This window comes from Sapajus apella, unplaced genomic scaffold (genome assembly GCF_009761245.1).
Source record: "Sapajus apella isolate SASKATOON/1434 unplaced genomic scaffold, GSC_monkey_1.0 scaffold122, whole genome shotgun sequence".
NCBI lineage: Eukaryota > Metazoa > Chordata > Mammalia > Primates > Cebidae > Sapajus > Sapajus apella.
Genome location: NW_022437062.1, coordinates 2,412,378 through 2,430,373, shown reverse-complemented (window position 1 = coordinate 2,430,373; position 17,996 = coordinate 2,412,378). Strand labels below are relative to the sequence as shown.

The following is a 17,996-nucleotide window of genomic DNA, read 5'->3' as shown; positions in this document are numbered from 1 at the left end:
AAAATTTTAGGCAGTTTTAGCACAATCGTAAGTATTTGTATATCTATACATATCTAAACATTGGAAAGATATAATAAAGATATTGTATTGTAATTTTATGGGACTGTTGTATGTGGGGTCCGTTGTTGATGGAAACATTATTATGTAACACATGATTGTATTTAAAAAATGAAACCAATGTAAAATTAATTAGAATTCCATAGAAGCCAGTATTGTGCTACAATGCTTGGTAACTTTGTTTTCCTTTTATTAAGCTGAATACATACTATGTTTAACGTATTAACTGATAACAGTAAGAGGGATAGGGGATAGATAGAATTTTAATTTGTGAACATCATGGACAATTATTTTATCTCATAATTGGATGTCTGGTTAATATAAGTATTATAAGCTTGTAAAAATATTACAAAAACTTGTGTAATATTGTACTCTAGACTCTTACATGTGTTAGCTGATGAGTTAAAAAAAACAAGAAATTTCATTCATTAGCATGTATGAGTCTAGGCTACAATATTATGCTCACTATTTGCTTCTTGATAGAGAGAAAAGGAAGAGTTGGGAACTTTCAGTTTTGACCAGGAAATGGGAAGAATGGGAATCAGTATCAAAACTGTGTACATATTCTGTGTTCTGGGAAATGTCCCAATGTATGATTAGAGTCTTTGTGTTCTCTAAACAGCTGGACTATCAAACTCTTTTAACTGTTTTAAGCTTGGTTTTTCCTTATAATGGACACATAAAACAAGGAGAAAACATGATAAAATCTCAGATCTCCAAACTGTCTTGCTTGAGCCTTCTACTTGTCTAACAGTTGGGTGGCGTATATAACAGGCTTGCTAATCTTAAAGCAAGATAGTTCTGTAAAGGAGAAAAGAAACTAAAAAGGCAGGTTATTATAGGTGAAGGACATTTTGCATTTCAGATAGTTAAAACTACTAGGGCTTAAAAAATTTCTGCAACTATACTCATAATTTGATTGTTAAGAAATATTTTGCCAATATGTAAATTTGAAAATGCTGCCATAATATACATTTACCCACAAAGTGCAATAAAGTATAACTTTAGAGTTATTCTGGTTCATATGTAATATTAGTACTGTCATTTCAAACAAAACTACATGGTTCAGTACAACTGAGGCAAAATTTGTCTTCATGTTTGGTCGCCTTCTTTTGCTTTTGACTTTATTGAAATACCAGCTGAAAATTTTAGGAAGTGAATCTCATGGATGCTATTAAGAATTTTAGATTTGGAACACTCGTTTTGTAGTTACAATCTCATCAGCAGGTCCTCTTGGCTCCGCCTCCAAAATATACCCTAATCTCTCCATTCTTCTTCCTGTCCATTGTTATCACCCTAGTTCAATTCAATATTGCCTCTCACCTGGATTTCTACATTAGTAGTTGCTATGGATTTAATGTTTTTGTCTCTACAAATTCATGTTGAAACTTCAACTGCAATGCAGCAGTGTTAGGAGGTGTAGCCTTTGGAGGTGTTTAGCATCTACCATCATGAAAGTAAGAAGGGATTAATATCCTAACAGAAGAACTGAGGATGCCCATCCCTTTTTGCCTGTCCACCATCTGCCATGTAAGGACACAGCATTCCTCCCCTCCAGAGGTCACAGCATTCAAGGTGCACCATCTTGGAGCTGGAGACTAACCTCTTTCCAGACAATGAACCTACTAATGCCTTGATCTTGGACTTCCCAGCCTCTGGACTTCCAAGCATCTGGAACTGTGAGAAATAAATTTCTCTTTATCAGTTACCCAGTGTGATATTCTGTTAAAGCAGCACAAAATATACAAAGATGGTAGTTTAATTCTCCTGCTTTGTGTGAAAGGATATATTTGAAATTACTGCTCAAATATGATCAGAGATTAGAAATTGAGGTACAGTTTCAATTTTTAATAAAGAAGGAACATCTTATAAGATTCTCTTAATTTGCTTTAGAATGGATGCTAGCCCACAAATATGGTTATTATATAGTCTGCTCTCATTGCCTCTTAAGATGCATATTGTGTTTGTTTATAGTGGGGAAGCTTGCTTTAGCCCATCTCAGCACGATTTAATATCTACATCAACCCAGACTTTATGTACCCACACATCCTATGACTATTTCTCTGCATTGAAGATTGGCTAGAATGGGGTCCAGATAAGAAACAGAGCCTCTGAATAACTAAATAATAAAAAGCTTTTACAAAAGAGTAAATTATAAAGCCAAAATCTTTTAGAGTTTCTATATAAAGAATTATTTTCACTCCAATAATAGATAATTACGGTTGTTGATGAAAATTCAATTATTTCCCATATCCTATATGACTTTGAATTACCAGGATGGCAGTGTCTTCAGTTTTCAGTGCTTTGGTGTCATAATGATAATAAAAAGTAATACTCATAGTGTTTGTTATGTGTCAGGTGTGGTTTACGTTTATTATAAGTGAGTGCTGTTATTTCATAGATGAGATTGGGGGACAGACGTTTAGTAACTTTCTCAAGGTCATACAGATAGTAAGTTTCTAAGCCAAGGTCCAACTTGTGGAAGTTTGACTCTAGAATTCTCACTTTTAACCACAACCCAGTGCAACTTTAAAAGTATATTATCTAAAGAAAATGCTTGTGTCCAGAAATATTTTTAAAGACTTATAAAAACTGTAATATAGACAATGTAATAAAAAATGTTCAAAGACTTAAAAACAAGATAAACAAATGGCCAAAAATCACGTGAAAGATGCTCAACATTGTGAGTCTTTACGGAACTAGAAATTTAAAACACAGTGGAATTCCTACATATACTCGATAAAATGAGTAAAGTTAAGATTGAAAACACCAAACACCATTGATGGGAATGTGTAACAATGCAACTACTTTGGAAGATAGTATTTTGTATATGTAAACATGTACCTATTCTGTGACCCATTAATTCCACTCCTAGGTAATTATTTGAGATATGAAAAAATGTCTACAAAAAGACATGTACATTCATAATTGGCAACAACTAGAAAAATCCAAACGCCTATCCATGTAAGAAAGAATAAATTGTGATATATTTATTCAATTAGAGGACTACTTAGTTAAAAAAAAAAATGAAACTTCTGATACACCCCAAAAAAAAATGAGAGAAAGAAGTCAGACAAAAAGGGTACAAATAGTAATTCTGTCTGATTCCACTTATTTGAAGGCCCTTAAACTGGCAAAACCTCTGTGTTTGGCATGAGGGTTTTTGGAGTGATGAAAATGGTATTTTGATTATCTTGTTGATTATATATGTGTCTTATTCTATTTGGACTGCTATAGAAAAATATTATAAACTGGTTAGCTAATAACAGAAATTTATTTCTTAAAGTTTCTACAGACTTAAGTAACTTAAGCAGAATACTTTTCTTTGTATGATTTGTATAAGTGATTGAGATTCCAAGTTGGTAGAAGAAATTAAAAATGTAGCATCTAAACTAAGCATGTTTATTTCAGCATTTTATTTATAATATATTCTGGAACTGTTAGGAACTTGTAGTTGCTACAGTTAAATGTGCTGATATAGAGCAGTTTGTCCTGGTTATAATATTGCAGCAAATGGGCATATATAGAGATAAGTTTTATGGTAGCTTGTGTAGTTTGACAGTATTTGTCTCTGGGACCCTTCACAGCTGTTCCATGGCAATCAGATGTGCTGGAACTACTGAAATGATGAATTGAAGTAATAGTTCTGTAGTCTTTTATAATGAGATTAGTCTTCAAAATAAAGGATAACCCTTAAAGTATGTTTGCGGTTTTTGACGTCTTTCAAGTAGATTACTTTCTGTGGACTTTCATGGAAGTAGTAAACACCTTAGTTACCATGTATTTACTAATGTGGTCTTTGGTTTCTCATACAAAACTGATGGCTTGGCTGTTTTTTGTTTATGGAAAAGCTAATTCCTGATCTTTGCATCTATTTTAGTAATAGTTATGCACGAGTGCGAGCTGTGGTGATGACCCGAGATGACTCAAGTGGTGGATGGTTACCACTTGGAGGGAGTGGACTAAGCAGCGTCACTGTCTTCAAAGTCCCTCATCAGGAAGAGAATGGCTGTGCTGACTTTTTTATCCGTGGAGAGCGACTCAGGGACAAAATGGTAATGAATAATGTATCTAATACTCTAATTTTAGAATACTTCTACAAAATGAATTATCTGTTTAAAATTATAATTAGTATACATTATTTATGAGATTTTTTTCACCTATGAATCAATGATTATGTTTCTAGAGCTGTCTCTGTGCTAAAGACAGTGAAATACACCTTTTTTTTTCAAGCTGAGACTGATATTGATACATACATGTGGGCGGGTGGTGTTGCTACTTTTCCATTTAGGTTTAATGCAGGAGCATTAATAAATAGTCCCCTAGTTATTAAAGCAGTTACATCCTGTCTTCCCTTTTTTCTGCTATTTCCTAGACCAGAAATTGGCAAAATGTAATCCACAGGCCAAAGGCAAGCCCACCACTTGTTTTTATATGGTCTGTGAGCTAATAATGGTTTATATATATATATATATTTATTGCATTTAGGTTTTGAGGTGGTTTTTATATTTTTACTTGGTTGGAAAAAAATTAAAAAATAATAATTTTATGTAACATAAGAATTATATGAAATTTATATTTCAGTATTCACAAATTTTTATTCAAACATAGCCAAGATGATTCCCTTATTAATTCACTTATTTTCTAGGCTTATAAGATTACCTGGTGGCCAACCTAATTTTTAACACTATTTTCTTCTATGCAGATGTTTGCTTTCTTACATGTATACATTTTAACGTTTCGGTTTAAATTTCGATAATGTTATTTGCTCTCTTTTAATTAACATGGAAAGCTCTTTCACTTTCTTTGTTTCATTTGTGGGCCAGAAACAACTGATTACATCTGAAAAGCTGAGTAATGTTAGTGTCATTTCTGTATCAAGAGAAAGAAGAGCATACACTTAGAAGTAAAATAAAAGTAAAGTGCCCAAATAGAGCCTTGAAGGTAGCAAGAATTCCCTTTAAATATATATTTGTGGATCTGTTTATTTATCATCTTTGTTATTTCTGTTGGAGATAGGTTTTGGGCTCCAGGTAATTCTTCCATGCATGAACACTCTGAATATAACTTACTTTTAGTTTGGGAGCTTGGCTTCTTCATAGTTTTTACCACTGAATCATTGTAGTAATTCAGAAAGTTGCTTAACTTTCAGTTCCCCAATTTATTCTCCAGTTAAGGGGAGAGTTATCCTAAATCATCTTGAAAGTCTTTCTACTCTAATGTTTCATGAGTTTATGATTCACCCATGCTGTACATTGTATAATGTATTTCAGCCAGAATATGCTTAAGTAGGGAACCCCAGTTGAAGTCAGAAGTAAAATATAATACATTTAATATGTCGTCTTTAAAAAGTTAAATATTTAAAGGTAGTCTGGCCTTGGATAAAATGGGATCTGGCATATGCTAATGCTTTTTTAAGCCTGGCGGAATCTATGAAAGCACCTATGATGGTAGAATGCTTCTGGTCAGAGCTAATGGTAACTGGGGAATGTTATGTTGGAGAAATTGTCTATTTTAGAAACTGAGTGAAATGGTGAAAATCTAAGGCATTTTTTCTAGTTAAAGTTTTCCTTAAGAACACAAGAGTAATAGAAAGTAAAATGTGGAGTAAGAGAGAAAAATGCTTGCTCAAAAAATAAGAACAAGGAAAAGATGACCTAGATGTGAAATAGAAAAAATCAGTCAAATGGAATATTGGATATAATAGAGATGGACAGTTTAGGATAATAAGGGACCAAATCTGCATAACGTTATGAGCCTGCTCAGATTGATAGACTGAGTGATTGTTCATAGTGTGTCTTTAACATAAAGCTAATGAAAATAAACCTGAGATTCAGAAAGAACACAAACTTTTATTCCCTATGACAGAGCTTAAAAATCAAGAGCACTTACCCAAGTCCTGGGTTATAGAATATTGATAGACTAAAAAGGAAATGGATTATTTTGCTAGAAATAATGACCAGGAATCAGAACACCTGTTGTTTCACGTAACCATTTTTCTTTGAGGAAGCTTTTTACTTGTGAAACATGGATAAGAAACATCTCTCAGTGTAGGCATAAAGGAAAAATTGCTTTTAGTCAGAAAGTTGCCATATTTCTTAGAGGGATTAGCTATAGTATAGCTTTCTAGGTTATGGGGACTTGTGTGATCAAAGGTAGACGCAATAACTCATGGCTGTAAATTGAAAATAACAAAGTCTTTTGAAATCTAAAGACAAATGAGACAGTGATATTGAACTAAGGTTAATTTGTACCCTCTGCTGGGTAATATACTCTGTTCATGACTACTTCTGAAAAGTCCAGTAATAGAATTGACATATATGTACATTAGGTTTCATTATCACTGCATTTTTGAGATCACTAATGTTCATTTCTATAGGTATTTTTTATTGATTGGTTTTATTTTAACCCATTTTTTCTGAGTTCTAGTTTCTTGATTTTTATTTTAAAGAAGTACTGTGATTACTGAGTCTGTAAGTCTACAGGGTATCTCACAGGTTAATGGTAGCTTTCCTTTAAAAGCTTTCTCAGTGAATAAGCAGTGCACTTTAGTAGTAGTTCTCAGGTAATGGTTATCTGAAAGATAGTTGCTGAAAACTCTTCTGAATCATTTTGCCTGTGGATCACATGTTAGAATCCTCTACCTTAGGTGAATTCTAGAAGTGAGATTCTTGTCCCTCATATCCCATGTGTAAATTCATGCCCTTGAAGAAAGAATAAATAAGAAGAGGAGTATATGACCACTCTCCTGGCTAACAAGTACAATATTTTAATGAGTGCCGATAAGTTGGAATACTGGTAACAGTAGTGAAGAAGATGGCCCTTATCAGTTAGGAGAGAACCACTTTAACAGAAGAGTTTTCTAGCCTTTGATTTACAATTACCCGTACTAAAATTAAGCCTTGTTACAATTCCTAAAAGGTTATATACTTTCTTTTTTTTTAAGACGGGGCACAAATAAAGAGCAGGCTGCCTGGGACTTGTTCAAGTAGATAACATTTTGTGTAATTGGGTCTGTATTTATTCTTTCATTCGCTTATTCAGTGATCCTATTATGCTTGCCTATAAAGCATCTTTATGATGCCTACAAAAGGTGGAGTTTATTTCCTGGATTATCCTTTGATACTCTTAAATTGGAGCTTTCCAACTTGTGTGCCCTGAGTGCCTGGAGCCTCCAGACTGGTTGCCTTAAGTTATTTTTCTATAGGTGTCTGAGGAGAAAAGGGTTGGAAAGCATTGCTTTGCATAATTGGCATTCATGCTTAAATGGATGACTGAGAAAAGAAAGAATTTGAAAGATACACCCGGGGTTGGTGTTGTCACCTAAGAAAATGAAAGTACTACCTTTCTCTCACACACTTGGGGAAGGGATGATCATTGTCAAGCACAGATTCTGAAAAAGTCTTGGCCGAGCGTGATGGCTCATGCCTATAATCTCAGCTCTTTGGGAGCCCAAGGCAAGTGGATCAAAAGGTCAGGAGATCAAAACCATCCTGGCTAACACAGTGAAACCCTATCTCTACTAAAAATATAAAACAAAAACAAAAAAATTAGATGGGCGTGGTAGCACATGCCTGTAGTCCCAGCTACTTGGGAGGGTGAAGCAGGAGAATCACTTGAGCTTGAACCCGAAAGGTGGGAGATTGCAGTGAGCTGAGATCACACCACTGCACTCCAGCTCGGGCAACAGAGCAAAACTCTGTCCCAAAAAAAAAAAAAAGTCTTACTTGATGTGTGTGAACTGTAGCCTCCGTTTTCTTCTAAATCTTTACAGCCTTGATTTTTTTCCTTTAATTATTTAATACAAGTTAATATTACCTTGGATCACATATAACTTAAATTGTTAACTAAAATTTAACTGTTCATTTGTGTACGTGATAGAGTTCTACATTGCCTATTTAGTTTTTATTTGCTATAATGGTTCTTCTCTGTAAATAGGACACTCTGTCTTAGAAATATTTTATCAAAATGTTTACCCTTTGTATAGGTTATGTTATTTGACCATTTTTAGCTCATATATTATATGTGACATGTAAATTAAAAATACTGAATTACAATACAACTTAAGATTCTTTAAATTTTTGAATTAAATAGATCTCGGCTCACTGCAACCTCTGCCTCTCAGGTTCAAGCGATTCTCCTGCTTCTGCTTCCTGGGTAGCTGGGACTACAGGTGCATGCTACCACTCCCAGCTAATTTTTGTATTTTTAGTAGATATGGGGTTTCACCATGTCAGCCAGGATGGTCTTGTTCTCTTGCCCTCAGGTGATCCACCTGCCTTGACGTCCCAAAGTGCTGGGGTTATAGGTGTGAGCCACAGTGCCCCACCTGAAGTGGCTTTTCTTTAGTTTATTATAATAGATAATAAAATATTATAAATTTGCTAATATTATTAAAGTTTGCTAAAGCTGTGCTATTTAAACCATATTATAGGCTAAGATATGACAAAAGAATAGGCTGAGTAGAATGATAGGAGTCTTTTAAAGTGCCTGAATTACTTAAGATGTGGGGTTAAGAAAAAGCAAGTTTATAAGACAGTTACCATTATAAATTTAGAGTCACAAAGGTAATATCAAAATGGAGAAAGGAAAAGCTAGAAATATTTCCAGTTTAAGAAGCTGCCAAAGAGATTAAGGAATTGTTTTTAGGATTAGTAAGCAATTAGGTTGTGGATTAAATTGTTTATAGAAATTGAAGTGCCTTTAAGGTAGTGGTTCTATTGTTTTAAAAGAGACTTTTAAAAATAAGGTTTCTTTCCAATTACTATAGCCTAAAACAAAATTAGAATATTTCTTTTCTAGGAAGAAAATAAAGTGGTTGTAATATAGCAGCAGCTTTATTCAAAATGTTACTCACCCCTTCTATCATGGGGAAATCTTAAAAGACCAGGGAAATAACTTTCTGTCTTGAGTTGAACTTGATGGAACTACAGAACAAGAATCTCCTGCTAAGCTTTTCAACTGTGCCTCTGAATTACTCCTTTGTGAAACATCAGTCCTGCACTAAAAACCAATTGCCTTAACTAACTTTTCTTTAGGATTCAGCCTTCCTAGCAGTTTTGTTTTTTGAAAGATACTAGTTCTCCTATTCACCGTAATACCACAGTTAGGAAAAGAATGGGAGTGGGAGTAGAGATAGTGGAATATTCTTATTGTTCCTTATTACCCTTACAAGTTATTACTTTATCACCCAGATATAAAAATTCCATTGTTGACTGTAGAATTCAGATCAGCATCTATTAGCTTTCCTTTTCATCTACTGATCTTAGCAATTTTTTCCAAACACCAGATTTTCTGCATCTGAGCTTCATCATCTTTCCTGGCTTCTTTTCTTTGTAGTCTTGACCTTCTGGTCTTCATTTCAGCAGGCCACTTTCCTGGATCTGGTTGTTACCCGGAACTGTTCCACTTGAGGAATTTTATAATTTCCTGTCATTTCTTTTTTATTCCCCCTCCTGCTGCTCTTCAGTTTCGTATCTTCTCTATTACATTGTGTCTTCCAATTTTTTCCTTATTTAACTAGATTTCCTCAGACTTCAGTATTTTTGTACTGTTTTCTTTTAAAATCTAATCTAAATCTTTTTGATCTCAAACAACCCTTTCATTTGTATTTCAGTAGACAATATGTTGCTAAGTTTTTTTTTTAACTTACTTGGCACTAAAAGAACTTCACTGAATCCTACAGTATTTGCTTTTAATACTCTTATTAAATACAGGATCACGCCTGTAATCCCAGCACTTTGTGAGGCCTAGGTAGGTGGATCACCTGAGGTCAGGAGTTGGAGACCAGCCTGGCCAACATGGTGAAACCCCATCTCTACTAAAAAAAAAAAAAAAAAAAAAAATTAGCTGAGAGTGGTGGCGGATGCCTGTAATCCCAGCTACTCAGGAAGCTGAGGCAGGAGAATTGTTTGAATCCTGGAGACAAAGGTTACAGTAAGCCGAGATTGTGCCTTTGCACTCCAGCCTAGGTAACAAGAGTGAAACTCCGTCTCAAAAAAAAAAAAAATAGTATTACTGTTTTTTTTTAAAGGTGAGTTTTTCATTCATACAAATATTTTTGAGTGGCTAATGTGTGTTAAGCATTGTTTCTAGGCACTGGGAATATGTAAGTGAATGAAAATAGAAATCTCAGTTTTTAAGGGAATATATGTTCCCTTAAAATATGCAGGATATATGTGCAGGATAAATAAATATTACAATAAGTAAATCAGAAAAATGATATGCTAGACAGTGCTAAGTGGAAAAAACAATTAGGAAAAGGGATTATATGGAGGTTTTTTTTGGTGAGGGAGGGGATTGGTTAAAATGTATGCAAACACAATGACCAAGGAAGACTTTACCAAGAAGGTAGGTAACATTGGTGTAAAGATTATTTATATTGTGAATAAGGTCTTATATTTTAGTTTGTATGTTCAGATTTTCAAGTCTTGAGTATTCCTAAAGTAGAGTAAATTTATCTTGTTTTATGTTAAAGTACATAAGATGTTGGCACTAAAAGAACATCTTTTAGTGTTCTTATGTTAAAGTATATAAGATCTTGAAATTTTTTGGATTTGGTGAATGTTATCAACATGTGCATCAGTAGTTAAAAACTTAGGAATTATCTCTCTATTCAAACAGATCTTTATTCTTGATTCTGTTTCATTGTTTTAATCTACCCTTCTCATATAATTCCTCCAAATAAGCCTCCTATTTTTTTTTTTTAATTGCCCAGTTTTACCTAGCTCCTTCTAGCTTCTCTGTTGTTTACCATAATTAAATTTCTAAAACTTGGGTCTAATACTCTTTAGGATTTCCCACTAATTTCCTAGAGACAGTTTCATCTCCTTATCTCAACGTAGAAAATGTTTATAATCTGGCCCTCTCCTCCTTTGCCTTTATTTTGTCTGCCTTTTTTCTCAAAGATAATCATTTCTATGGTATTGCCTTGCTGAGTTACTTGTAGTTCATCAGAAATACCATGCATAAGAAAATGCCCTTCCCCCATTTACATTAATAAATATGGCACTATAAAGATAGCATATTAAGGGATTATGTGGAGTAGAGAATGTTGATAAACATGTTGCTAATGCTCAGAAAATAATAATGACAGGGACAGTAGTTTCATTTTTACTGTCATAAGTCAGTCACAGGTGGAAAAATAAGAAAACTGGGTTAAAGCACCCTGGGCAAACCAATTTTGCTGTGAAGAATTGGAATTGAGAGAAATGGTAATAATAACCAGTCCAGAATTACCTGTTCATTTCAGGATTAACCCATTGAAAAGGTAATAAATTATGCTATTAATTATTTTCTGTACAACCATGAATTTTGTAGTGTTCTCCCAGTAGTTTTGTAACAGTTAATTCTTTAATGCTAGTGAAGAGGGGGAAAAATAGTCTGCCTATTAGCATTTCTGTTCTCTTTCCCTGGAGCCTTGTGGGAACTGGTTCCTAAAAATTAAGATTTAGAAAATGTCCCACAGTATTATACCTTACTAGTTGCCTTTATTTTCTCATTTAGCTTAACATTTTCACCTTCTTCAGCATACTGTTTATTATTACACTTCCTCTTTCTTCTTTCAAACCCTGCATTTGGCATCTGATGTATTTCCTCTTTACAAGTTATTTTAAACTAACATCATTCCATTCTCTAGTTATTGCTCTTCACTGGTTGATTTGGTCTGTCAGCCTCATTAATATTATCTTGGCTTCATCGTTCTGTTTTATATTTGTGGTATATTTCATAATATATTTCACATCCTTTCCATTATCTTCCAATTGCCATTAAACTGTAATAGCCTCCATCATAGCTAAATTAAGGCCCAAACTTTGACTTCAAATTATTGACTATACCTGATAGCTTTCCAAATGTTCCTACACTACTTTTGTTTTATTAGATTCTAAATTATAATTTGAATATGTCATGCTTTTAATTGATTGGTTGACTGTAGTATTCCTTTGTTTAATCAACCATTGAGTGCCTTCTATGTGCTTGACTTCCTCTATTAGTTTCCTTGGGCTTCCATAACAAAATAACATAGACTGAGTGGCTTAAACAATAGAATTCATTTTCTCACAGTCTGGAGGGTGGGAAGTCCAAGGTAGTGGCCACTTTTCTGTTTCTGGTGTTGGCTTTCTTCCTAGCTTTCAGACTGTCACTTTCTCAAGGTATCCTCACATGGCCTAGAGAAAGAGCTCTGGTGTTTCTTCCTCGTATGAAAGCCCTAGCCCTATCAGATTAGGGCCCCACCTTTATGACCTCATTTAATTGTTATCACTTCTTACAGGCCCTATCTCCACCTGTAGTCACCATGGATATTAGGGCTTCAACATATGAATTTGAGGGGAGCACAATCACTTCAGTCCACAGTACTTCCTATTCCATTCTACTGGCTTGTCTGTTGTTAGTTGAGTAGTATTCTATGATATGCATGTACACTCTTTAAATTATTGTAACTTTAATATAAAGTTTAGTATCTGCTAGTGCTAGTTTTCCTCATTAGACTTGTTTAACTTTTGTTGGAAGGGGTACGTATTTGCTTATTCTTTCAGAACTCTAGACAATTTATGTTTTTTCATATTCATATCTTTTAAAAATCATTTTTGGTATTTTTTGAAGCTCTTCATGTAGTTTCTAGAATAATGTTAGACAGTATTGGTGATATAACATCTCTTTATTTTTTTGTGAATTTAAAGGAATTTCTCCTTTTTTTTTTTTTTTGAGACGGAGTTTTGCTCTTGTTACCCAGGCTGGAGTGCAATGGTGCGATCTCGGCTCACCGCAACCTCCGCCTCCTGGATTCAGGCAATTCTCCTGCGTCAGCCTCCTGAGTAGCTGGGATTACAGGCATGCACCACCATGCCCAGCTAATTTTTTGTATTTTTAGTAGAGACGGGGTTTCACCATGTTGACCGGGATGGCCTCGATCTCTTGACCTCGTGATCCACCCATCTCGGCCTCCCAAAGTGCTGGGATTACAGGCGTGAGCCACCACGCCCGGCCCTAAAGGGATTTCTAATGTTGCACAGATAACTATGATATCAGCTGGTGTCTTGAGATGTCCTTTATCATAATAAGGAAGGGTTCTTATGTTCTCCACCCTGACCGGACTAGAATTTGGTACTAATTTTTATGAAATCTGGTTTTGCAAATGCCTCACCGATTTTTTTAAATTGAAATTCTTGTTGAACTAATTGTAGATTATTAATTGTTGTTGTAAGAAATAATAAAATGCTGTGTACACTCTACCTGGTTTACCCAGTGGCAACATTTTGCAAAACTATATTGTCATATTGCAACCAGGATATTTCTGTTGATACAGTCTCTCAGATTTCCTTGGTTACTTATATTCATTTTTGTGTGTGTTTAAGTCTGTACAGTTTTAATCACATGTTCACTACTGCATACTAAATGCAGAACAGCTTAACAACCACAAGAATCTCTTCTTTCTGTTACTTTTATCACCACATCCATTTCCCTCTTTGTCAGGCAACCACTGTTCTGTTCTCTCAATTATTTCTATAATTTTGTCTTTCAAAAAATGTTACAAAACTGTAATCATAAGTGTGTAACCTTTCAGGATTGACCTTTTTTCTTTCATCATCATTCTCTGAGAGTTCATCCAGGTTAATGAGTATCTCTAGAGTTTGTTCCTTTTATTGTTGAGTAGTAGTCTGTGACATGTATGTATATGACTTATTGAAGGACATCTAGGCTGTTTCCAGTTTGGAACTAAATATAAGGTTGCTGTGAACATTCACGTATGTGTTTTTTCTGTGAATGTAAATGTTTCTGGCATAAATGACAGGTATGTAGTTGCTGGGTTGTATGGTAGTTGCATATTTAGTTTTGTTAAGAAACGCCCGAAATTTTTTCCAGAGTGGTTTATCATGCTATATTGCCACCAACGGTTTATGGGCAATCCGTTTCGTAAGCATCTTCACTAGCATTTCAAGTAGTCACTATTTTTTGTTTTACTCATTTTGAGAGATGTGTAGTGATTGTAACTTATTGTGGTTTTAATTTGCATTTTTCTGATAGTGAATGGTCATCTTTTCATTTGATTATTTGTACCTTCTTTGGTTAATGTCAATCTTTTTGTCCATTTTCTTATTGGATTGTTTGCCTTTTTACTATTGAGGGTTCCCCCCGCCCCCGCTCCCCAAGACGGAGTCTCCCTGTGTCACCCAGGCTGGAGTGCAGTGGTACGATCTCAGCTGGCTGCAACCTCTGCCTCCCAGGTTCAAGTGATTCTCCTGCATCAGCCTCCCAAGTAGCTGGGACCACAGGCGTGTGTCATTACACTTGGCTAATTTTTGTATTTTTAGTAGGATGGGGTTTCACCATGTTGGCCAGGCTGGTCTTGAACTTATGACCTCAACTGATCTGCCCACCTTGGCCTCCCAAAGTGCTGAGATTACAGGCCGGAGCCACTGCATCCAGCCTTGCTTTTTAACTGTTGAGTTTGGAGTATTCTTTATGTATTCTAGGTACTAGTCCTATGTTGGAATACATGGTTTGAAAATGTTCTCTCCCAGTCTGTAGCCTGTCTTTTCATCCTCTGAATGTGGCCTTTTGCAGAGCAAAGTTTTAAATTTTGATAAGGCCTAATCTATCAACCTTTCCTTTCATTTATCATGCTTTGGTACCAAGTCTAAGAACTCTTGCCCTGGCCATAGGTTATGAAGATTTATCCTGTGATTTTTTTCTAAAAGTTTTGTATAATACTTATACATTTTACATTTAAGTCCATGGTCCGTTTTAAGTTAACTTTTGTATAAGTTAACTTATATTTTTTTTCCTATGAATGTCCAATTTTTCTTGTACCGTTGTGGAAAAGATTGTCTGGATTCCTCCCTTGAATTACTTTTGTACTCTCATTAAAAATCAGGTAAATATATTTGTGTTCTTCAGTAAGTTCCGTTTCTGTATTTGTCCATCCCTCCACTGGTACCATACACTGTATTATTGTAGCTATATAAGAAGCCTTAACAGAGTAGAATGATTCCTCCCATTTTACTCTTTTTCAACATTGTTTTAGTTATTCTGGGTCTGTGGCCTTCCATATAAATTTTAGAATATTGTCGTCTGTGTCTACAAAAAAACCTTACTGAGATTTTGATAGGACTTGTATTAAACCTATGTATCTGCCTGGGGAGAATGGACGTCTTTACTGTGATGAATCTTCTGATTCATAAATATGCTATGTCTCTAGGTCTTTGAATCCTTTCCTTAATATTTTGTGCTTTTTTTTTTCAGCACACAGATACTATATGTTTTGTTAATTCTATACCTATATGTTTTGTTTGGAGCAATTGTAAGTGCTGTTTTGTTTTTAATTTTAGTTACTGCATGTGCATTGTATGTATGTAGACGTACTATTAATTTTCATATGTTGATTTTTGTATCCTGTTACATAGACATTTTTAATTCTTTATGTAAATTCCCTGGACTTTTTAAATGTTAACATCATGTCATCTACAAATAGGAAGGATTTTATGTCTTCCTCTTCAATCTGTGTGCCTTTTCTTTTTCTTTTCTCATTGCTATTGCTGGAACTTGCAATTCTATATGGAATACAGTGGTAATAGAGTACATCCTTGCCTTGTTTCAGATATTAACCAAAACACATACACTCTTTCACCCTTTAGTATGTTGTTGGCTGGGTTTTCTTATAGGTATTTTTTATCAAATTGAGATAATTCTACTCTTGCTAATTTGGTGATAATTTTTCATCATGACTAGGTATCGGAGTATGTTAAATATTTTTTTCTGTATCAATTTATGACTTTTTTTGTTTGTTTTTTGAGACAGAGTCTCGATCTGTCACCCAGGCTAGACTGCAGTGGTGTGATCTTGGCTCACTGCAGCCTCTGCCTCCCAGGTTCAAGCTATTCTCCTACCTCAGCCTCCTGAGTAGCTGGGATTACAGGTGCCTGCCACTACACCTGGCTGATTGTTGTATTTTTAGTAGAGACAGGGTTTCACCATCTTGGTCAGGCTGGTCTCAAACTCCTGACCTCATGATGCACCTGCATTAGCTCCCAAAGTGCTGTGATTACAGGCATGAGCCACTGCGCCTGGCCAATTGATCACACTATTAACCTGTTGATACGATAGATTATATTGATAGATTTTTAAATGTTGAACCAGCCTCGTTTCTGCAATAAATCCCACTTGGTCTTGGTGTGTAATTTTTAATATGTTGCTGGACTTGATTTACTAATAATTTGTTGAAGAATTTTGCATTTAAGTTCATGAGAGATAATAGTCTGTTGATTGTGGGGAGTTTTTGGTCCTGTTTGTGTCTAATGTAGATGTCTAGGTAATACTGGCGTCATTAAAATAAGTTGGGGATTACTCCTTATTCTGTTTTCTGGAAGAGATTGTAAAATTGGTGTTAGTTCGTTTTTAGGTGGTAGAATTTTTCATTGAAACTATCTCAGTATAAATACCTCGTCAAAAGATTTTAAATTACAAATTCAGTTTCTTTAATTGTTGCAGGACTATTCAGGTTATCTATTTCATCTTGGTTGAATTTTTATAATTTGCAGTTTTTAAATAATTGGACTTTTTTTAAGCTGTCTAACTTATGAGCATAAAGTTGTTCTTAGTAGCTTAGTTATTTTTTTAAAGGCTGCAGGAACTTTAGCAATATCCCATTTTATTCCTGTAATTGGTGATTTGTAGCTTTGCTCTTTTGTCAGTCTTGCTAGAGATGCATGTTTTATTGATTTTTTTGAAAAGTAGTTTTTGTTTCATTGACTTTTCTTCTGTTTTCAATTTTATTGATTTTTGTTGTCATCTTTTTTGCTTGTTTTGGGTTTATTTTGCTCCTTTTTTTAGTCTCTTGGGGTAGGAACTTCAATTATTGATTTGAGGTTTTTTATCCTTTGTAAAGTCCAGACTTTTGAAAATACTTCAGTTCACTGTAGTATAAATTTTTGGCTTTGCAAAATTTAACATTATTTATTAAATTATTCAAATTTATACATCCTTTTTTGGTTAACTTTCAAAGGTTGAATATCTCCAGCTATCGTGGTTTTGGATATTTTTCTGTTTCTAAATTATTTCTGTGTTATAGTAGGATATTGCTATATCAGTTGGTTCATAAGGTTCATAACTGTTAACACCTGAGATCATTGAGATTTATTTCATCAACACTATATGAGCACATCTCCAAATTACAGAGATCCATTGAGGTAAAAGAGAATTGCCTAAGCTTATTTAGTTTTATTCTGGCTGTTTAGAAATCTAGCAGGCTGTGGGGACCTGGGAAAGAACTAGGTCAAGAAAACTGTGCCCCATTGTTTTGTTTTTTATTGTTTTTTAGTGTGCCTACCTGGGAGTCAGAGCCATATTAATTCCTAATTAGGAGTCAGTTTTGACGGTGCCCTCCTCTTTTGCTGGTAGAATTCCCCTACAATGTAAGATATGGTGACATACTTGTTCTTTGACCACTAGTACTTGATATATTTCCAGGTGGTGCTGGTAGAATCCAGTGTATCTCACCTCCCATTCCCTCATCCCATTTCATCCTTGCTTTCTAGTCATTCAGTTTCTTTAATAGTCATAGGTCTCTAATGGTTTTCTGTTTTATTTTTCGGTCAGTTTGTAAGTTATAGTTTTTTAAGAAATTGGCTTGTTTCACTTAAGTTTTCATATTCGGGGCCATAAAACTTTCCATTGTAGTCTTTATTAAATTTTAAATCTTTACTTTTAGTTTTGTCTTTCTTTTTCTTCCTAACATAGTTTACTTGTACTTTTGGTTTTTTCTTGTCCATTTCACTGGTCTTTGCAAAGGATCAACTTTTGGCAAGAGTACTCTCAAGACCTCTTGTATGCCTTTTACCTAAATTTACCCATTTTTAACATTTGCCCCATTGAATGTATCAGTTTCTTCCTCTCCCAACACACACACACACACACACACACACACACACACACACACACAC

The 17,996-nt window shown here is 34.7% G+C and overlaps 1 protein-coding gene across 5 annotated transcripts in view; it reads left to right on the top strand.

Annotated features, from left to right (window-relative positions):
* The window catches only part of SPRED1 (sprouty related EVH1 domain containing 1), a 114,436-nt gene that overhangs the window by 54,895 nt on the left and 41,545 nt on the right, over positions 1-17,996 (top strand). For 3 of the 5 annotated variants that reach the window (XM_032261204.1, XM_032261206.1, XM_032261205.1), the window contains exon 2: positions 3,938-4,112. In XM_032261204.1, coding sequence (XP_032117095.1) covers positions 3,938-4,112 — 175 coding nt within the window. Of the gene's footprint in view, positions 1-3,937; positions 4,113-11,153; positions 11,158-11,265; positions 11,271-11,305; positions 11,327-17,996 lie in introns of those variants that run through there. The other 2 variants (XM_032261207.1, XM_032261208.1) reach the window with 2 other exon arrangements.